General features: G+C 37.6%; 1 protein-coding gene across 2 annotated transcripts in view; it reads left to right on the top strand.

Moving 5' to 3' along the window:
• ZNF407 (zinc finger protein 407) overlaps positions 1-22,106 on the top strand; it is a 609,391-nt gene extending 587,285 nt beyond the window's left edge. For both annotated transcript variants that reach the window (XM_072604085.1, XM_072604087.1), the window contains exon 9: positions 19,479-22,106. In XM_072604085.1, coding sequence (XP_072460186.1) covers positions 19,479-20,839 — 1,361 coding nt within the window. In that variant the 3' untranslated portion in view covers positions 20,840-22,106. The remainder of the gene's footprint in view (positions 1-19,478) is intronic.
• Positions 22,107-23,933: the final 1,827 nt, after the last annotated feature.

The raw sequence follows: 23,933 nt of genomic DNA, 5'->3' as shown, positions 1-23,933 counted from the left end.
GCCCATTTAACTTGTAGACAGCTCCCACAGTTAAGAAATCTTTCTTTACAAAGAACTGAAATAGTCATCAAGAAGTTGATTAAAATCATTTATTAAGCACTTGCTGTGTGCCAGGCACCACTGGAAACACTGGGATACAAAGAGAAAGAAAAAACAGTTCCTAGGCCTGAAGAGCTAACCTTCTAATGGAAAAGACAACATGTACACATAGAGCTATTAAACAATATACACATAGAGTAGGAACGAGGTAACCGTCCTCTAGCAGCAGGGGGATCAGACTTCTATAGAAGATGGTACTTGAGTCATGAATGAAATCAGGAATTCTAAAATGTGGACATGATAAAGCAATGCCTTTCAGGTATGAGCAGCACAGTGGCAGGAAAAGAGACAGAATGTATTACGTGAGGAACAGCAAATAGGCTTGTATGGCTGGACAACCAAGAGCAATGTGTAAAATACCGGGAAAAATATTATTTGACAACTGATTGGATATGTAGATTGAGCAAGAGTTAGGAGTGCAGGAGAACTCTAAGGTTGGGAACCAGGGTAATTGGGAGGATGGGAATGCCCTTGAGAGTAACAGAGAAATTCAGAAGAAGGGTGAGTTCCAGGAATGGAGAACCTGCAGCCTCAAGACTACACATGGCCCTCTCTGTCCTCAAGTGCAGCTCTTTGAAGCCAGACTTCACTGAACAAATGAAGTTTGCCTTCAGTCAAAGGACTTAACTTGAGAACCTAGAGGACTACATGTGGCCTTGAGTCCATGGGTTCCCTACCCCTGGTAGACAATAAATAGGAAATTTAAGATGCCTACTAGGATATTTAAGTTAGAATGCCCAATGGGAGGTTAGTGATGTGGAACTGAAGTGCAGAAGAAAATCAGGCTAGATAAATAAACCTGAGAATCATCTAAATAGAGATGAAAATTGTACCAATGGGAGAGACTGAAGTCACTAAATAAGAGGACAGAGAAAAGAAATAAAGGCACAGGCAGAGCCTTAGAGCATACTCGCAGTTAGTGATTGCAGCATGGTTGAGACTAAGGTATATATAGTAAGACAGATAGGAGAAGAAGCGAAAACCCAAAGAGGAAAGAGAATGCAGAATAATGTGGTCATCAGTGTCAGATACTAGAAAAGTGAAAAAAGATGAAGATTGTGAAAAGGTCATAGGATTTGGCAATTAAGAGATCATTGGTAACTCGGGAGAGAGCATTTTGTTGAGTGATAAGGCCTGAAGCCAGGTTGCAGTGGATTTAGAAAAAAAAAAAAGGGTTGGCGAAATGAAGACATGGAGTGGAGATGGTTTATTTCAAGGAGCTTAGGAAAGAATAGGAGAAATACAGGATGGTAGCTAGTGGAGATGGGAAGATCTAGTTGGGTTGGGTTTTTTTTAAGAGGATAGAGGAGACTTATACATGATTGTAGGGAGTAGGGAAGGACTTAGTAGATAGGGAGAGATTGAAGATTAGAGAGTGAAAGTGGTACTAGAAACTGTTTTCTGGAAAAAAATCAAAGTGCATGGGAACAAAGGTATACATAGTGCCAGATTCCTCTAAGTACGTCCCCACAGCATTCGTGGAGCAATGTGATTTTACTTGTATATTATGATGTGATATATATATATATATATATATGTCTCTATATATATATTATATATATTATAGTCTAGTTTTTATTTATGTATGTGCCTTAAAATGTTAGTATCTATAAGATACTTATAATTATGTAAATGATTATGTTTTTTTAAGAGGGTATATGTCAAAGGATTGGACATAGTTGGAAGAGGAACTTCCGCTTCATCAGAGATAGCAGGGAATGATGTCAGGCAGATGTGAGATGAAAAGAGGGGTAGTGAACTTGAAGCAAATGGGGTGAGGCAGGATCCTTACCTGAGATGATGAGGTGTTTGTGGAGAAAAAAGACAGCTGGGAATAGCCACTGTTGTGAGTGGGATAGAAAACTGAGGAGTCTTAGAAGGACTTCCCCCTTTTGATTTTTACCCCTCGTTAGTAATTCTGCCCTTTGAGGCTGGTCGAACAAACCTAATCCTTTGAACATTTGACAGCCATTCAAGTACCCTAAAATGACCCACCTGACCTCCCTAAGTCTTCTCTTATACATGTCATCCTCACCAAAAGCTAAATGTCTCTAACTCCTTTGAAAGATTCTCACTTGGCTAGTCCATGCCCTTTCATCATACTGGATACCCTCCTCTGGAATGCACAACTTGCTTTTATTAAAATATGGCATATAGAATTAAAAAATAGTTTAGGTGATATCTGAACACAGCAAAATATAGGACTATCATATCTCTCTTCCTGTACACTTGTTACTTTTCATCCTTTAATTGAAGCTAATATCCCCTTAGTTTTTTTTTTTTATGTCAGAGGTGATTCATATTGAACCTGAAATTTTCTTAAAGCCCCCTTTGCTCACAAACTGTTACCTAGCCATCATGTGCTTGTAAAGTTGATTTTTTAAAATCAGTGTAGAACATTTGTACCTATTAACTTTCATTTTTATTTGGCCCATTGGTCTAACCTATCAAGATCTTGGATCCTGATTCTGATTCCCAGAGTGTTAGTTATTTCTTCAATTTTTTTGTCATCTGCAAAGGTCATAAACATGCCACTATGCTTTCGTTGAGATCACTGATATAAATGTCAGAAAAACCCAAGAAAGTTCACTGGAACACTAATACAGACCTCTTTCCAAAATGACATTGATTAATTTGTCATGAATGTTTGGACCTAGTCATTCAGTCAGTTCCAAATCAACCTAAAAACCAACATGTTTGCAGGGGGGAGCATCATGCCAGATTAATGTAGTAACCCTGTCAAAAAGGAAATTGATTTTAACTAGCACAGTATACTTACATTGACTTTTTAAGTGATCATTTATTCCCTTTCTAAATGCTAACAAACCATACTTTTTTAGTATCATGAACACAAGACAAGCTTACTAACCTATTCTTTGAAGAAGAATCTACTTCCTTTGATTTTTTTCTTTCTTTTTTTTTTTTTTTTTTGAAAATCAAGATGTATGGTTATCTCTGGGCCTATTGTACCTATAATTTTCTCAATGATTTTTCAAAGATCACTGGAAGCTGCTCAATAACCATATTCACAAATTCTTTTAGTATCCTAGACTATAACTGGTTAATGACTGGTAACTTGCACTTATTGAAGAAAGTTATTTGAATGAAGCAAGAAAAAAAACCATTTTTAATAATTAATAATAATGTGTCAGGTGCTATGCTAAGTGCTGGGTGTGCAAATACAAAGGAGATATAGTCCTTTTAGTAAGGATAAGGGAAGACAAAACTTAGAGGAATGGTGACTAGGGAAGGATGTTTTTGGTCTGAGAAGTCATAGGGATGGTCAATGGATAGGGTCAATTATTGACATGACCTTTCCAGAGGTAATAGTAGTATTGATTGGGAGGGGGAGTAAAGAAAGGGGAGTACAAATCAATTGACAAATATTTAATAAGTTTTTACTATGTGCCTGGGACTAAGCAAAGTGTTGCGGATGCAAAGAAAGGAAAAACATAGTTTCTGCCCTCAAGGACCTTACTTTTTAATAGTAGAAAAAATGCAAATAATGTGAAATGGAAATAATCTGAAATGAAGGCACTGAGTTGGGAAGAGGGCAACGATACATCAAAGCCTCCTGCAGAAGTTGAAATTTGAGCTCAGTTTTGAAGAAGACTATAAGAAACAGCTGAATTCTAATCATGGGGAACATGGAACAGCCCCAGAATATCTTTGCAAGGAACAGTGAGGATGCCATTGTCATAATGTTTGTAGAAAAGATTACATTGGAAAGAAGACTGGAAAAATAGGAAGGATCCCAGTTGTAAATGTGTTCCAGTGCCAAACCAAGTATTTTATTTGGACCTTGAGTAATAGGGAGCTACTTGAGTTTATCAAACAGAGAGTTAACACTTTGTTAGCACTAACAACTAGCAGAAAGTGTATTGGAGTGCAGAGTGACTTGAGGTAGGGGGACCAACATGGCAACAATAAGGCTGTATTCATGAAGAATACCTGAGGATCTGGCCCAGGGGTCAGGACAACACAGCACTAGTTTGGGAGTTCCAAAACTGAGTGGCTTAATTCCTCCAGCCCTCTGGAGGTCTACTTCAGGGGTGCCATATTAGCAAGATAGATAGGCAGGAAAATGGCAGGAGTAAAGCATAATCAGTGGTCAGGGGCCCATTAGATATAGTGTGCAGTCACACCACCAAAGAAATACTTTAAAGAATTGAGTACAGAAATGCTGTGTTCTCTTGCAGTAGCCTCCTTTACCTTATGTTTTAATTCTGTTAACTATTTTTGTTCTTTATTCTCAGTCCAGATAGTTACAGAAAACAGAAGCGGAGTAAGAGTTGAGTAGATCTGCACTCCCTCCATCATCCTTTATCATTGTCTCATCCTCTTTAAAGAGTGTTCCTACTTTTTCTTTGATCTTTCTCTAGTTCATAACCCAGATTCTAAAGCCCCTTTGTTATCCTTAGCATTCCCCACTAGCCCTAGTTCCTTCTCAGCATTTGTATTCTTGACACTGTTCTTATGGGATCATGATACTCCTCTGTATTCATCTTCAGTTGCCTTCCTTTTCTGGCACTTGTCTGCATATGTCTTTTAAAATCTAAGTAAATACTTTCTTTGCACATCTATTTGAATTCTTATGATAGTTTCCCATTTTCTCCCTCATAAGAATTATTTTTATATTGTCAATATTTTATAGTTGAAAATAAATATCCCTATTGTGGTAGTTTACCCAATAAAATATCTAAGCCAGGGAATCCTGTCTAATCTTAATTTGACATTTGTTCTCTCAGAATCAAGAATTCATGTAAGATCATGTCTAGCTTTATCCTTTATTTTACAAACTCTAAGATGGAATAGTGACTTCCATAAATTTCCATCATTTGTATTTTGGTAATCAGCTCCTCTTTATTTATTGGTCCCATAATATCAGTTTTCCTCACTGAGAAGAAGGAAGTCATCAAAGGAAAAGTCAAGAGTTTATCCTCTATTCTACTTTGAATCGAGAAGGACTCTAGCAAGGTGTCTAGATAGATGAAGTCCTCATGCTCCTATGAGAAGCTTGTGGTCTGTCCCCTCAGTTCCTTACTAGCTCTTCTGTCCTGGTGCTCTATCCCACTACAATAGTGTTTGTTTCTTCCTCCAGTGGCCTTCATCCAAGTGCCTCTACTATAGTTCCTGACTACAGTTCATGGATTTCCTCATATGAATTTATCATCTTGATATACAGTGTTACTTCATTACTCACCTAAGTTATAAGGTTTGTTTTAGTATTCTTCCCAGAGCAAGATATAGAAGAGAGAGGGTAAAGGAAACAGCATGAGGAGGGTGGTCCAGAAGATAGCCAAAAAAAAAAAAATCCAAGTAGATTATATTATAGGAGCATGAGATCATAGACTTAGAGCTGGAAGGGACCTTAAAGGTCATTGAGTCCAGTTGCCTCATTTTGCAGATGAGGAAACTGAGGCACAGAGATAGGATTTGAACCCTGGCCTTCCTGACTTCAAGTTCAGGGCCCTGTTCACTACAGCATGTGAAGCATATTGTGAATTCTGGGTTGGCCTAATATAGCAGCCTGTGGTTTTTTTGGTGTGTTTTTTGGTTTTTTTTATTGACTGACTTGCCAGAGTCTCAGGATAGTGGATCTAAAGCTACATGGCTTATCTGTCACTGAGGGCATAGTCTCAGATGAGGAACCGAGGCCTTCAAGTGATTTGTCCAGGGTCTCACAGATAAAAAGAAGCATAGCAGGGATTTATACCCAAGCCCTATACTCCTATCCAACATTTTTCTCGTCCAAAATGAGCATAATTTACAGAATATTTAGTGACTAAAGTATAAGATGTGAATAAAATTAAGCATTTTAAGTTTTGTAACTTTCAGGAACGACAGTAAATAAATTGCCTCTCTTAAAACATGGTCTAATTATTTCTATAGGTTGGCTAAATACTATCCCAAGTAGTCAGTCTGTGAGATATGCTTACTAAGCATCCTGTTTCAGACATAATTGTTTTTCTCAGAAGAGTCCATACTCTTTGTTTATCTGCAGCTGAAAAATTAATACTGCTATAGTTGGCTCTACTTTCTAATCAAGTGGGCATAGATCACCCAAGCACAGAATGTATGTATGAATTCTGAGCCTAGTATCTTTGCCTCCAGATTTGGTATTCTTTACTTTACATTGTTTCTGTTGCTTGCCAACACTTCTTGAAAAATTTGTGCAAGATACTGAACTCTCTCTTTACACATCTTTGCATTGACACATTATTTAGAGAGCAATCCAGAGCAGTGTCCATTATATCTGTGCTGTATTTGATTTAACTTTTTAATCAGCTCTGTTGTCCTGCCTTCCTGAAGGTAAAATCTAGCCCTCTCTTGTATATTTGCTTAAGAAAAAGTAAATTAGCGCTTCCTGTTTGAGAAAGACTTAAAATTGTTTAGTGATTTTTTTAAAAAATCACTGTAATTTTTTTATCTCAATTGGCAGTATAGAATTTTATGCAGTGAACCATACCTAATAATGGCCCAAGTAATATTACTCATCTGATGTATTACTCTGTTTTAAAATTCATGTATCAGAAGTCTGCTGCCTCATTTTATACATGGAATGCTTAGCAGCTATAATGTAATGGCCCAAAATGTTATCTCTAGATATAACAGGTGCATCTGAAAACTTGCCATTTCCACCTGCAAACAGGCATGTGCAAACAAAATAATTGTCCCCACCACTCCTCCACTGCATGAACAATTACAAATGTGCCCATAAATGAGCCAGGTGTGACAGGGTCACATGTAGTGCCTTGGGATGAAATCTTGGCTTTTTTTTTAAAGCATTTTCCAAGGATTCCCCTCTAAACTTTTCTTTCCCTCTTAAAAAAGCAGGGTGCTAGGGCTTGGGGGACCAAGGGAGGAAAGGCTGATTTTCACAGGGATCTGTGTAAAACATGGGATTAAAGTCAGGAATTTAGTAAAGGACAAAAATGTCACTGTTTTCATTGTTACCATTATCTCCCTTAAGATCCCCTGGGTTTTCTTAATATCCATCCTTTCAGAGTGTGTACTTTTACATGTTTAGAAACTGTGGCTCCAGGTAATCGTATCAAATACTTACCCCAGAATGTTTTTAAATTATGCCAGAAAACAATGAAATGTCCTAGCCTGAATTAGGATGATGAAATCTTGTGCCCATCACTATTCAGTCCTCTCTTTTAAATAGACTTGAAACAGGACATTTTGGTTAATTTGATGGCGCTTTGAATTGCTTTCTATCTGTTTCACTTGATGAGGTATGGAATTAGAATACTGTCCAGCTCCTGGACCTCTGGCACTTGAGATTCTGAGAAGTCCTGTCCTTGAAGCTGCCGTAGAGCACAGTGATCAAAACTTAACTGCTGATGTTTTGTTCGCATTTACTAGCTACATCTTGGCCCCTGGTGACCTTTAGTACTGTCTCTAAACATTTTCAATTTACAAACTCAAGTATGTTTGCTGTCTTTGGATCTCATCCTTTGAAGAGGTCAGCCCTTTACAGTTTTTCCACCCATAAGAAGCTCAGCATGCCCTTATAGACTTTGCCAGCTTAATAGGAAAATAGCAGTGATGAACACAGAACATATGATTCATTTTAATATTTAGAGAAGAAATTCACATTGTTTTAAGTGTACACAAGCAGCTGCTGTCATTTGGCTATGAGCAGATGTTAGACCTCCAAAAGCTTTGCTGATAATTAAAATACTAACAGTTAGTGTTTTACCCCAGCTGCAGGTTCTGTTTACTGTAAATTTGATTTTAATGGTGCCTCTGTGCAGTTACTGAATAGCAGTTTGTTTTCTACCATACATACAAAAGTATCTGCAATGAAGACAAATGGCTATTTCCTCTAATTTCTTCAAGAAAGATATGAAGATACTGTAACATAAATGAAAGGGAAACATAACTGCAAAGGTGAAAAGTGATCATTTTTATAGGGTTAACTAGAAAAACTGAGGGACAAGTGTAATGTTCCTTGCTAACAGGGTATCTATAAATATATTTGAGAGAGACAAAGAGGAGCCATACCCTTTTAAGATGATTTATTTGCATATTTACATAATTTTCCATTTTTGAAAAAAATTATTCTTCCACTATAATGTATTTGGCTAAATGTGTCTATAAGATTGCTTTAAACTTAGATTTAGAAGAAGCTTTATGAATAGATAGAACAGGCAGTTGTCTATGTGGTATAATTTTGAGAAAACTTTCCACTGTTGTAAATATCATTCTGGATCTCCTTTCCCCTACTTCTCTCCAAAAAACAAACAAACAAAAAATCCAACCAAATAACCTGAATTAAATATATGTGTTTTATAAATCTCTCCTCTTTACTGTTAAACTTCTATAAAGAATAATCTCTGCTCCCACTTCTTCACTAGCCATACCTTCCTCAACCACTCGACTTCCTTCTCCACCAGTCTAACAGCATACTCTCAGATTTGCCGGTGAACTCTCAGTGCCAGATCCCACCCTCATTCTTACTGGGTTCTCTCCTTCTGGCATGCGACCATTTTCTCCTTTTTTTACACTTTCCTCTCCTCCCTTAGGATCCAGTGCACTGCTCTCTCTTAGTCCCGTTCCTATGTTTCTGACAGCTTTCCTGGCTTCTTAGCTTTCCTCATCTTCCCCCTCCTCCTCCTGCCATCTTAAATATGAGCATTCCCTAAGGTCCTGCTCTTCTTTGGACACATTAGATTCTTTATTGATTGGCATGCTTGTCCATCTCCAATGCTTCAATTATTATCTTTATTCAGATATGCCTGGTACAGAGTAGCCAATTAATATATAGTTGTTGATTGATTAATAATGCCTAAATGCTCATCCTAATCTTTTATTTCTGCTATAGGTAGCTCTACCTGAAATTCTGACAGATGCCTTCAACTCTGCATGTCAGAAGCGAATCATTTTGTTTTCTCCTCAAATCTCCACCTCGCCACTTTCCTGCTTCTGTTTATAGCATCGTCCCAATCACCCAAGCTCTTAGCCTGAGAATCATCTTTGTTTTTCCTCTCCCACACTTTCTTTTTCTAATAAATTGTGAAGTGTCATCTATTCTGTCATCACATCTCTCACATTTGTTTTGTCACTATTCCATTGCCATGACCATTGTTCGGAGTATACCTCTTACCTAAAGGACTGTAATAACCCTCTTGACTGACCTCCTTGCCTCTACATAGATGCCTAAAGAATCTCCCAGTGCACAGATCTGAACGTGTCACTCTGTGCTCCAAAACCTTCGGTGGCTGCCTGTTACCTCTAGAATAAATTCATTCTTCTGGCGTTTAGGGCCCTCTACAATCTAATTCCAATTTCCCTTTATTTTCAGCCTCATTTCACAATTCCCACTTTCATGCATTCTACTTCTGAGCCAGCACAACATGCCAGCTCCTGCCTTGTGTGCATTCTTACAGATTGTTCTTTGTACCCGGAATGCATCTCTGCCTTGTGTAATCCTTTTCCTTTTAGACCCAGTATCACATTCTCCATGAAATCTTGCTGGATCTATATTCCCTACCACCACCACTGGGTGAAATTTCTTTTCAGTACTTTGTCTAGATTTTTTCTTTGCTCTTGTCACACTCTACCCTGTATTATATTTATGTACCTTCTGTATGAGCAGGTAAGTGACTCAGTGGATAGAGTACCCAGACTTGCATCAAAAAGACTTCTCTTTCTGAGTTCAAATCTAGCCTCAGACTATTACTAGATGGATGATCCTGAGCAAATTGCTTAGTTTCCTCATCTGTAAAATGATCTGGAGAAGGAAATGACAAAACACTCCAGATTTTTGGTCCAGAAAACCTCAAATGGGGTCAAGAAGAGTCAGACACAACTAAATAACAACACCAAAAATTGTCAGACTGTAAGCTTTTTGAAGGGCTGGAAGGAATTCGGAAAGGAAGGGAGTCAACATTTCTTAAACACATACCATGTGCCAGGCAGTATGCAGAGTGCCTTTTTATAAACAAACATTTCATTTGATCCTCACAATAACCCTGTGAGGTAGGGGCTATTGTTATCTCTGTTTCACAGTTGAGGAAATTGAGGCAAGATGGCGCTTTAGTGACTTACCTGAGCTTAAGTGACAAGCTAGTAAATCTGATTTCAACTCTGGTGTCCTCAGTTCAGGGCCTGGTATTCTATCCACTGAGCGGCGCTTTGTTTTGGTTTGTTTTTTAAATCTTTGTCTGGCCAACACCTAGCAGTGGGTTTAAAATGTTTAAGTAGTTTTTTTGTTGTTATTTTGGATTTTCTTGAAGACTTTAAATTTTTTTGTTGTTGTTCAATATTTAACAAAGCTTCCTCTAATTAAAAGCCAAGCCCTCCTACTCGGTAGAGAAACATCTTAAGATCTTATACTATTCTGAGTGATCCAGACCCTGGAAATTAGATCTTCATTAATATGGAGACAAAAAAGGGATGGTGGCAGGGTGTGTCTGCCATATTTGTGAAATAAAACCTGAAGTTCACCTTGTTTTTATTTGGTTTTAAAGCAGGTCTTTTTGCATGTCAGAACTACAGGAGTTGTTATAGTTTCTAAATAGTTCTCTGCTAGCAAATAAATGTGTTCCTAAAAAAAAAACAAAAAACCAACAACAAAAACATGATAAATTGATAGGAACTTTTTATACCAGGGATCTTCCATGCCAGGATTTCAAAGCACAATTTACAATCTAATTTTATGATGTCATTCCTATCACCATCTGTTAAGAAGACTAGTAGAATTTGTTATAAGTATTCAATTGTGAAGTTCTGGCTACTGCTAAAAAAACCTGCTAAAGTAGCCTACGGGCCTCCAAAGCAGTGAGGTAGCGAAGGGGAGGAGGAGGAGGAATCCAACCAAATCAAGATTACCTTAAAAAGTATATTCTTATCTTGTAGAATGAGGATCTGTGAGCACAGCTTCTATTACCGTTAGATCTTCATGCATGAAAATGAAAATATATATATATGTGTATATACACCTAGGGGTCTGATTTAATACAAAATTCTTAGGGTTTGTGATTTTAAAGGTAAAATATTGTCCTTTACCCTGTCATTCTTCAGTAACCATTGAAATATGTAGACCCATGGACACTGAGTCAGGATAAAATATGAATCATGGAACAGAGTTTTGAATTTCCCATCTTGAGTCTGAACTTAGTTCAATTTACTATTCAGTGAGATATCTTTTTATTATTAATTATCATTGCTAATTTTAATAATGTGATATGATATAATGATGTTGACAATGAAGGGAAAAGAAAATAACATGTTCCTTAGATTGATGTGCTATTTTGAGCAGATGATGTTTTCAGTACAGGTTACATTGTTACACATATGCAGATGAACTTCAGTGAAAGAGCTTTATGATTTAGGATAAATATGTTTTCGTGAAAAAAAATCTTTTTCCTATTCTCATAATGTTTAATCATGTTCATAAATTTGGAAGAAGGTATCCAAATCGTTTTTATATATAATTACATTTATTATGTAATTATATATAATTCATATATAATTCTTCTCTGTAGATATGTCATGGAGCAAATGTTAGAAATGATTTTTAAATTACTGAATACTAACAAACACAACACAGTAGCCTACCTCCATTTACAGAGCATGATCTTAATTGTTTGAGTGGGCCCATATTTAGTCAATGTTCTGAAATAAAGTTATGCGGCCTAATTTGTTGTATAGTCATATTTAACATTTAGGGCAATGACAGAAAATAATAGGTCTTTGTTTTGTGTCAAGTAATGACTAAAAATTAAGGGTTTATGCTAATACCCACATGTAACCTGGCTAAAATGCAGCTTATAGTTCTTAAAAGTAATGAAGAGAAAGGAAGCTCTGATTGATCTTTGTTCTCCTGAAAATGAGAGTGAAAAGCGTCATTTACTTGTCCGAACATAGGTTGATTTTATCAGACTGATCCACATTCTATGTTGTCAGAGAAGTTGATTATGTAACCACTGAACTTCAGTCTTTCTAGAAACTGGGGATCATTATTGTCTATTACATTCTTTGAATCAGAGGAGCATTCCCAATATGCAGGTGTTACAATTGAGTATACTTTAAACTATCTTAAGTCTATGTTTAACTATAAGCTTATGTGATATGGCATACTTTATAATACCAAGTAATTATTATTGTCTAAGAAATGAATAAGTTACCAGGGCAGTTATTGATATCAATTTGACTGGCTAAACTATTGGTAGCTGCTGTTATAAAGTTAATTTATTCCCGGTCTTTGAAATTTCTAGAAGGTTATATTTCATTGAATTTCATTTTGTCATTTTCCTACTTTCACGTGAGAAACTTATAAGATTTGGTGACATTAAAATATGGCTCTAATTTATTAGCATAATCTGCTAATATTGTTTCATTTTAATAGACATTAAGTATGATTTCTTTACTTCATTGTTAAAAATTATACCTCGAAATTGAAATTGAGAGAATTATATGTGACTAAAAATCACAATGTCATGAGTGCCTGCAGAAATTTTACGGAAAAAGAGCCATATTTTTCAAAAAATGTATACAGTATGTAAAGCACTTTGATTATGTAACACTAAACCATCCTAGATTCTTAGGCTGCTCATCATACCAAATGACTTTACAAAACAAAATACAATTGATACCTGAGGTTTAATCTAGTCATCTATCAATACTTAATACAACTTCAGAAAAAGCTCAGAAATCTAAAATATAGGACTCTTAGTAGAAACAAAATCGTTTACATATAATATTAACACAGGCTTTCCTAGCACATTATGGATTTCACTCTAAGACAAGTCTCTTTAATGCCATCTTTATCTGCTACACGATGCATGAAATCTACTTTCTGTTTTAGAACTGCTAATGACCTTTGACCCCTTTAGTGGAGACACAATGTGACCTTTCTATTGTCATCGGCTTTCATTCTCTTGAAAATTCTATGAATTTTTATTACAAGTTTTTTTAAACCAAGCTGAGGCTTCAACAAATTACTTGACACAGATGAGATGAAGTTGTTGAAGTAGTGTTAGATAAGTTTTACAGCCAGCATGTGTGCTGCTGAAGAGTACAAAGCCAGTGTCCTACAATGTCATACACCAGTAACTGCTGAGCCTACTATTGGATAAATACATCATTTTATGGAACATTGATTGTTCTATAAACCCAATGGAGTATTATGCTCTATGATCAAACCATTTAGATTGTGTGTAGAGCACAGAAAATGCCATATTCAGGATGGTACTAAAAGTGCCATTTGTGTATTTTATGGATGTCATTACAGGGGAAACTTCTCTCTGTAGGCCCTGTTTACTGCAAAATTTTTTAGTCTGTAATGACATTTTTCATTCACAACGTATGCCTTCAAGAGAGGGGGCCTTTGTTTTATTTGTTTCATTCGAGTTTACTGCACAAATTCTGTACATTTTAATTAAATGTAAGCTTAACAAAAGCATAAGGTATTTATTCTGTTGGAAAAAAATGATGACAGTAACGAAAGAATAATACACACATGCGCGCACACACAGACACACAGACAGACAGACACACACACACACACACACGCACACAAGATGTTGTCAGGTACTAACTCTTACTGTGGCTTCCCAAAAACACAGCAGACAGCTAAAGAGGACTATTAACAGGTTTGGTGTGGGGTTTTTTTGGGGGGCAGGTGGGGGTGAGTAATTTAACCCTTCCATCCCCTGCAGTTATGGATTTGCTGTATTTAAGTTCCTGAGAATTTCACTTTGGGGGAAAAACTAGAAAGCAAGAAGCTGATAAAAAAAAGACTGATTTTATAAGGCTTTTCTAGAAAAGAGCCTTTTAACAATCAGTTTCCCTAAAAATACAACTCCCACCCAGATAATCCATGAAATAACTTCTTGATCTCAACAGAATATAAACTATCATGCACTTTCCAATAGAAGTCAGTAATCTACCTTTGAAAGTCTTGATGCCCTGTACAAGCTATAGGTTTAGGATTCCTGAACTGATAGTAGATTGTATTTTAACCTCACTTGAGAATCTTTCACACAAAGCTTCACTGTACACTGTTTGAAGTACCAAGCTTCGGGGCGGGGGAGGCAACAATGAATTTAAACATGGCATCTGATTAGCTACTTTGTGCTGTGTGAAAATCAGACTTTGTCTTTACATAAAATGGACAGTAATGCAAATATTATGTTGAACTACAGTCCTCCATTAAAGAACTGTCCAAGGACAGGGCTTAGGTACAGTTTAAGTTTCTTGTTCTCTAGATGTCTGCTATTTGGTTATTTGGACTCCAAGAAAAAAAAAAAGAAAAAGAAACTTGTGTGATCTGCAATTCATATTTACTAAGAGGATCTCTGAAATCGAAGTTGATGTTCCCAGTAAATTCCTGGTCCAGTTAAAATTTAAAGTTACAGTAGAGATTCACATTAGTTTAAATGACACTTGAACTTCTACATAGCTCAACATTAATTCATTATAGTTGAAATGGAAGAATCTTCCGTGGGTGAATCTTTTACAATCTGATTGAGGCTGTTACATTTTATAGGAGCCATTTTTCAAAGCAGTACTGACAGCACTCGAAGTTATTAAATTGCTGAATCAAAAGATGGACCTGCAATCGCATTTATGAACTGTGATGGAATAGCTGGGCTTTCACCTAGCTGAGGTTAAGATGTTGGTGTAGTTAAGCTTCATCACACCCCTTAGTGACAGCAGTATTTACCCATGTAGTTTACTTTAATGGTCAGGAAGTGGCTTAACTCACCTCTGGATTCAAATAGATTAAGTAAGCTGCTCAGAATAGCATAATTATCACTGCTGCAAGGGATTCACTGGATAACTCTGCACCCAAGAGACTTTTCTTTCAATTGCAGAGTAAAGGCTCGAGTTGCGTAGCCCTAGAAATATACCATTTATTTCAGGGACTCTCCAAGAATAGGATCCCTAGCTTTTTCTTCCCCAGCCCAAAAAGCTTCCTTCGCCTCTGAAAATAAGGACAGTATGGCACCATATGATTTGTGCCCATTACTTTTATTTCCTTTTTCATCAAAGCTGAATCAGACTCTAAAATGACCTAGAAAATAAGAAAGAGACAAGAACAAACTGGAATAAATTCAGTAAGGATGAGTAAAATATAACTGGCAAAGGAGGGAAAGCTGCAGAGTGGTGCAGTGATAGGGGATGAGGGGAACCTTTTCTTTGGAGTCAGAAGACCAGGGATTGTATCCCAGCTTTGGCACTGGCCATGTCATCCTGGACTAGTTGTTTAACTGTGCTGAGCCTGTTCTTTATCTCTAAAATGGGAGTAACACTACTTGTCCTACCTGCTCCCACAGGGTTATTTTGAGGGAAGCACTTTGTAAACCTTAAAGAGATCAATTTGAGCTATTTGCACATTAATAATGGCAAGAAAAGAACTTGAAAGTGTAGCAGGGAAAAAAATCTAGAGTTCCTAATAGATGGCATACTGAACATCAGTTAGTTAATGTTTACTTTAAACATTTTATTTCAATTAACAAGCATTTATCTTTTCTCCTTTCCACCTCCCTTTATAACAGCCTTTGCATTGGCCATGTCAAAAGAGTGTTTCTCATTCTCCATCTTAACTCTGTCACCCTAGAAAAGGTAATAGACGGAGCATGCTCAGACAGTATGTAATGTGCTTCATCATCAGTCCTCTGCAGTCATGGTTGCTAATTGCATTGATCCTCTAAACGTGTTTCAGGTAGCCAGTGGGAGTCCCTAGACTATGCTTTGAGAACTTCTATGTAGCATTTAGCACTGCACTGGGAACACTGGAAGCACTCAGTAAACACTTGTTAAATGATAATAGCTAATATAGCATTCATTATGTGTTAAATGCTTTACAATTCTTATCTCATTTGATCCACAGGACAACCTGGGAGGTAGGTGCTATTATTATCCCCATTTTGCAGAAGAGGTAACTGAGATAAACAGGAGTTAATGATTTGTCTAGGGTCATGTGGATAGTTAAGTGTCTGAGGCCAGATTTGAACTCAGGTTTTCTCTTCCTGACCACTGTGCTACTATATAAGAACATGTGTCATCATCATTGCTGGTATTAAAATAAAAAGAAACAGAATATTAGAAAAAAAACCAAATGAACAAAGATTTAGGTTAGATGAAAAGATAATGAGAGTGATTCTACAGTAGAAGGGAACTTGTAGCATCTCCTCTGAGTGCTTTAAGCACAGCACTTGACAAACAATAAGCACTTAATAAGTGATATTATCAGATAAATGGTTGATTAATCCTCTGGAGCAATCCTCAAAAATATGAAATTTGCATTGGTCTTAAGTAGCTGCCAATAATAAATTCACATACCATTTTATTTATATAGCACCTTAAAGTTGTAAAGTGCCTTACGTATATTATACGGTAAATTCCACCTAAATTGATAGGGGAGAGAGAGAGAGAGAGACCCTTCTAGCCCTGGGAAAGACTGTAGATTACCTGGTTCTAGCTCATGTTAAAATAGGAGTCATTTTTATGTTTTACTTCCACACTTGGTGATGCTGCCTAGTGCAATTCATCAGTATATCTCGTTTCCCTCTCCTTCCCAACCCCCCAGTTCAGAATTCACAATATGGCAGTGACCTTTCCTTTGGAAAAATCCTCTTCAGTTTCAACTCTTTGTTTACCTTCCCAAATACAGGGTTCTCCCAATCCCTTTGCAAGATGAGATAGAAAAATTTCATGCCACTAAAGTTTTAACTGTTGAACAAGCAAAAGCAGAATATATTGAAGTTCCCATTTTGACAAGATAAATTCCTCAGAGACCAATAAGCCCAAATAAGCTTTGGCCTTCTCCAGGTTATGACCAGGGATGCAGAAGGGTTTTCTTCCCATATTTAAAAATCAATACATTTCTGTGATATTTTTCTGACTCTGAGACATCACAAGTAACTGGAGGGCATTCCATGTCTAAACTAAGAGTCCATCGAAGGAGCTAGTGGATTTTTTTTTGGTGGTATAAGTGAGCATTAAACATTTGTGCTTACAATAAGGACAAAGACTTAAAAAAAGAATTTTACACTAAAAATGGTGAAAACAGGTAACTGCTATTGAGATATCTGGTGTAGTCCATATAGAAACAGAAATTTTCATTGTAGATATCCTCTTAACTGACAATCATAAGAGATAGTGAAGACAACACTGATAGAGAAAAACTTAAATCAGATTTACAGTGAAAATGTGGGCATGGTTTCTACTTAAATGTTTGAACACTTCAATGTGATTACAAAGATTATAGTTTAAGGTTATATTTCATTCCACAAAGTTATAAGGGCATCATTGATCTATATCCTATATTATTTGAGAAGATTGGTGCTCTGCACAGACATGTACCTACTTATTCATGGTAGATATTTCATATATCTACAGATATATCTGTATAAGCATCTTTAGATATTCTGGCAGTTTGGTGTCATGAAAAGAGTGCTAGACTTGAACTTGGAAGACCTGTGCTCAGATTGCTATTGTGGTAAATTTACATCTCTGGGCTTCAGTTCCTTTTCTATAAGATAATTGGGTAGACTATGTCATTTCTAAAATCCTTTCTAGTTCTAAATCCTATCTTTATAAATTCTGTAATTTTATTTATATTAGAAGATACGGTTGCTGAGAATTTCCTGAGTTAGAACTTCTATAAATAGCAATGTATGTTGAAAATAGCAATAACTCGTCTCAAACCATTCACCCTCCATGAAGATTTGAAAAGAAAGATAACTGGTCAGGATTAGTGAATAGGCTTCTTTGGATAAAATAGGGAGGAGATTCATGACCTCAGCATTATCCGTAGCTCCTTTCCTCTCCTTCATGCCTTCTACCTGGGCAGTTACCCACCGCTTTGTTGTTGGTTCTTCTTGTGCAACATCGCTTGCATTTATTCCCTTTTCTCCATTTCCATTTACAAAGCTACTTCATTGTCCTCCAACTGCACTACCATGGTCTCTTTATTGGTTTTCCTGCTTTCAGTCTCTTCTATTCTCCAGTGTGTCCTGTGACCATCTGCTAAAATAATTTTCCTGAGTCAAAATTCTGACTATGTCACTTTCCTATTCAAAAGACTTCAAAGGCTAAAATATAAACTTTATTTTGGTACTTAGAGTCCCCAGTCATCTGATTCCTACCTACTGTCTAGTCCTATTTCATATTGTTTTTTATAAACTCTGTATCCCAACAAAACTCACCTCGTCATTATTCCCCAAACTTGATACCCCAAACTCCATGAATTCACACAGACCATTCCTCATTTCTGGAATGTTCTGTCTACTCATTCCTGCCTCTGGAATCTTTGTCTTACTTTAAGGCTCAAATTAGATCTTATCTCTTCTGTGAAATGTTCCCCAATTCCCCCTAGACATTAGCCATCTTTTCCTTTTACTGTAGTTATTTATGAGAGGTAGCTTGGCATACCGGATAGGGTGCTGAGCACTCCCAACTCTGACACTAGCTTTGGGAACTGCCTAGGACTTATCAGTTGAGTCATCATTGATGAGCTGTGATATAGTTTGGTGGAAGTAGAACCTACCCTGCAAACTCCCTGTACTAACAAGATTGCAGATTCTTCACATATTTCAGAGAGCATAATATTTCTGCCCCTGCTGTATCCCCCCAGTAGAATGTAGGCTTCTGAAAGGCAAGAACTCTTTCCTCATTGTCCTTCTATCCCCCATTACTTTACACGATGCCTGACATATAGAAGGCATATAAGAAAGGTTCATGGAAGGATAATGAATGTATAAAAATATACTTGAATGTCATAATTTTGATGATATAAACAAATCACACATTATCTTTCTGTATGGCACCTTCAAAAGTAACATCTAAATGAACAATGTTCTTTGTTATTATAACTAATAATAGTTCACATTCACATGGTTCTTTAGTATCTAGAGAGTACTTTACATATCTTATTTGATCCTCATGATGACCACAAGAAATATTTTTTACAGGTGAAGAAGCTGAGACTTACAAAAGGTAAGGAATTTGCCCTAGGTTACATAGCTAGGAAGCAGAGACTATACCTGGGATCTCCAAGCTTTCTATTGTGTTATTTTTGTTTTTACCCCACTTATAATTTCATTCATATCAGGGAAAAAACCCCCATAAGAAACCTCGTTTACCAATACATCTGCTTTGCAACTTACAGTCTTATGATTTGGCACAGTGAAGTTAAGGGCCTTTCCCCAGGGTCATGGAGCCAGTCTGCATCAGATGAAGGACTTGAACTCAGGTCTTCCAGACTCTAAGATTGTCTCTTCATCCATCATGCCATGTTATATCCTATCTAACAAGAAATGATTCATAATTATATTTTTACTGGTGCTATAGATTCTTGTTGACTTGGCCAAAACCTTTTTTAAGAGCATATGATAACTGAGCATTTTCTTTCCTAGGAATTGTCTCCAAGTCCTATGAATGCCGCCTAAAGGGACAGGGAGCGACCTTTGTGGAAACAGACAGTCCTTTTACTGCAGCTGCCCTGGCAGAAGGGTCTCCAGTCAAAGAAAAGTCCCTTAGAAGCAGCAAGAGGCAAGCACAGTCAGCGGAACAAGTGCAGCAAGTCATCATTATTCAAGGCTACAATGGTGACTTTGCAATTGATGCCTCTGTGGAGGAAACTGCAGCTGCCACCCTCCAGACTTTGGCGATGGCTGGCCAAGTGGCAAGGGTGGTTCATATTACAGAAGATGGGCAGGTCATTGCCACAAGTCAGAATGGGTCCCATGTGGGCAGCATGGTACCAGGACAGATTCTGACTGAGCAGTTAGCAGATGGGGCCACACAAGTGGTGGTTGTTGAAGGCTCAGTGGGAGGCACTGAAGTGGAAGAAACTGCTGACTCTGGTGGTGCTGTGATGCAACAAGTGATGAAGCAGGAAATCATAGATATTGCTGAGGCTGCAGCGCCTCCTTCTGACTCATCCTCTGCGCTTGACGCATTGCTTTGTGCTGTCACTGAACTGGGAGAAGCAGAAAATAGGACTGGACCTCAGGAGAGAAGTAGGTCTGGTCACAAAGACGTCTTGATACAGATGCCCAGTCATGAGGCATCCAGTGTTCCTACTGGGCCTGAAACTCAACAAATACAGATGTTCCATGAGATTCAGGAAAGTCCCTCGGACGCAGAACCTATGGAAGTAGTGACCCAAGTCATGCGCCCATCAACTATCATTGCATCTCAGGAGCGAGCACAGGTTGCCTTTAAAAAGATGGTTCAGGGAGTACTCCAGTTTGCTGTCTGTGACACAGCAGCAGCAGACCAGCTGATGAAAGAAGGTGTCACTCAGGTCATTGTTAATCAGGAAGGAACCGTTCATATGGTGGCCAGGGAAGGGTCTCAGATCATAATGCAAGAAACGGGGAGTCATGCCCTGAGCATGCAAGGAGAACATGTGGATCTAGTGGAATCTGATGGGGAGATCTCACAAATCATTGTGACTGAAGAATTAGCCCAAGCCATGGCCCAAGAGTCCAGTGGCAACTTCACAGAAGGCACCACGCATTATATCGTCACTGAATTGCCCCACGGGGTGCAAGATGAACCAGGTGTGTACTCCCACACTGTGATTGAGGCCACTGACTCTCAGGAGCTTTTGCAGGCTGATCCTGCTCTAAATGCCGAAGCCGTGGTCCCTGAAGGTGCAGAGGAACAGTTAACAAGCATGGTCATTTACACGCAGGGCGGCTCTCCAACCACTGCCGTAATTCAGAGCCAAAGAGAAAGTAATGAACTGCAAGAGCTGCAGGAAGCATGAAACCTGCACTTTGTAATTTGGAACCAGGGCAGATGTGGAGAAGTAACAGACATGGGTGGGCACTATGTTCCCTGAACTTCATTTGTAAAAACCTTCCCAATAATGATGGTGTTGCTCCATCCGTGTACCAAGTATGCACTTGCTGTGAGGTTAATGTCAGCTCCTGTGACAGGCTGCCCCATCTGCTTCCCAAGTTGAAGATTTCTATCCACGTTGCAGAGTGGGATTCGGAAAGTTGAACAGGCAGACTTGGTTGCAAAATGGGAAAAAAAAAATAGCCAAAAAGAAATCTGATGGGTTTTTTGTTCTTTGTTTGGGTTGTACCCTTTTGTTGCAATATGGCTCCCTGGTTTGAGCCCCCATTTCTTGTCCACTTGTTTCTAAAAAGATACTCACTTGGTTTTGACTTTTAAGAAAATGTTTTTCCCCCATTCCACTTTTTAAAATATTTTCCCTTGAAAAGGAAAACCAGGAAAACTATGCCTTTTGACTTTAAGACATCTCTGCTCTTATAGTCTGGCATGCTTACTATTTTATCAACATTTTATACAGTTGGTTAAAATTAGCAGCTGCATTTATTATACTTTGTAAACAGTAACACTTTCATTGAGTTTCCTGAAAGTTTAGGATCACGGTGTCTCCCGAATAAAACAGGGCAGTATAAGTTGGTTCGCATTTTACACAAAAAGCCTCTCTCTTTGAACATGCTTACTTAATTCATTGTTCTTCACTGCACTCTACATAAAAGTTTCCTTTTAAGTGTATGGTTAAGAAAGCCTTGAACTATGTATTCAGTAAAACTATACCTTGGTTTAGAAAGACCGGCTGCCTGTAATTTTGACACCATTTCATACATAAATAGTCTGTATATGAAATGTGCATTCTGGGAAATACTGTTCATATCAATATTTTGCCCTTTTAAAAATGGTTCTTCATATAAATATCATTTTGCAGGTTTTTGTGTGACTTTGAAATGTTGGGTTTTTATGAAAATTCTGACATTGACACTGCAAGTAGAAAAAGATGACTTTGTAATCTGTTGTTTTGAACCAGAGTGCCGATTATCTGTGTCTAGATGTGGACTTACAGCAACTGTTCAATGCAAGTTCATGTTCACATCATTTGTTCCTGATTTAATTGCTTTTATTTCTCTTTTTTTAAAACCTGTAAAATAGCTCCTCCTCCCCAATGCTAAGGTTGTTTTATTTTGTTTGTTTGGGTTTGTTTGGGTTTTCTTTAAAATAAAATGATAGCATTAAAAGAGAAACAATGTGATGTTTCATTTTAAGAAGTCAACAAAATGGGTACTCGACTGGAAAAACCTAGATGTCTATTTCTTATGTCTGAATGTCACTGCTTGCTTTTCTCTTCTCATGCTTTCTTTATAAGGAGATGATGACAAAGCTGGCTAATTTCTAAAATGCATGTCTCTCATCCTTGACATAATTTTTTCAGTATTTGAGTTGTGATCCAGTCAGGCTTCCATGATAATATCACATCTTTTCACGGTTACTGGGCTAAAGTCATCAGCTTTTGTAAGGATGGGGGGAAGGGAGAGAGAGAGAGAGAATATAAAGGGATAGAGAGAGAATATAAAGGAATAGCACCTTATTTTACAAAAAAAACCCAATGCTGTTAAAATATGCTTTCTAAGAGAACTGCATAGAAAAGATACTTCACAGAAAGGCTGAAATATGCTTTCCTTGGTCTGCTTATAGAGAGCTGCTATCTTCTCACAATATCATTTTCAGTGCTTTGGGTTTTATCCATTCCTACCTCCAAAAAAAGTAAAATTTCAAGTTTGACACCAAGATTCATAATTAGCTGAGTTTGACTTGCTCATCTTTCTTAAAAATGGCAGGCTGTTCACTTCTTCTTAAACACTGTCTACAGCAAACAGTGACAGGACCAACTCCCGTTTGTTATCAGGATAAAGGTGACCTTTACAAAATGATGGCCCTCTGCAAGATTCTCACAGATATTCAAAAAAACGGAATGTTTTTCGGTGGAAATATTTCTTCTTGATCATTTTTCCTGTTAACTGTAGCCCTGTGGTTTGCAGCTTGGATGCTAATTCCTAACTCTGCTCAGTCCTGTATGGCTAACCTTTCTGCTGCAGTACAGGGTGTTGACACTGACATGCTGCAGTTTACCATTTGTGATTTATTTAGGATAAATATGTCTCAGGTGGCATTTAATCCTTCATAAAACCAGTGTAGCCTACAGTGTCAAACCAGCAATCACATTGTACGCACAATGAAAAGAGCAGACCTTTGCATAAAAAAAATGTGCAGAAAGTGTTTCTAGGCTCAGAAGTATTAAAAAGGATTCACTAAAGCTATTGTATACGGTAATTACCTATAGGGCCGGGTTAATGTTACCTCTCTCTTCTCTCTCATTACACAACTGTTGGAATGTAAGGGGCTTGAAAGAAGCGCGCGCACACACATGCGCCTCAAAATAATGAGGCATGGCAGATTTTGGGAACAGGGGACATTTATTGTAGCATGAATTGTTTGCAAAGAGGAAAAGTTAAATTTGGTCCTTGAGGGCAAGTTCGAAGCTCTCTCTGTGGTTTTCAAATGGGGCAAACAGAGAGCCAAGGTCTGAGAGCCAAAGGGCAAAGCGAGGACAGAGCAAATGGGGAAATTGTGTATGGAGAATGTAATCTGATGAGGCCAATTAAGTGATTCAACTTCAAGGACTTTGGGCACACCAGGGAAGACCTGAATTGCCTGAGTTAATATCTAGAAATAGTTTGGATTGTAATTGCTTTCTGAAGATGCATTCCCATACTTAAGGAAAAGTTGGGCAGTGTTATTCATGTATGGTGAAGATTACCAAATAATTTTCCAAAGCAAGAGCCTGTTTTCCTGAAAATGAAGTTCTACCCTGGGAAGAGCTCAGCTACCTGAGATACCTTTCAGCTGGGCCAATAACCCTTAGCCTTCAAGCTTCATTTGAGGCAAGAGGTTTGTGGGCAAGGAAAAGCAGTGAAAAGAGGAGAGTGAGCTAAAAAAATAATGACATTGAAATGCTTTCTATAATGAGAAACAAAGAAAAACTGTACATAGCTTCTATGACCATCTTCAAT

Source organism: Notamacropus eugenii, chromosome 4, assembly GCF_028372415.1.
Source record: "Notamacropus eugenii isolate mMacEug1 chromosome 4, mMacEug1.pri_v2, whole genome shotgun sequence".
In the NCBI taxonomy this organism is placed as follows: domain Eukaryota; kingdom Metazoa; phylum Chordata; class Mammalia; order Diprotodontia; family Macropodidae; genus Notamacropus; species Notamacropus eugenii.
This window is presented reverse-complemented; position numbering and strand designations above follow the sequence as displayed.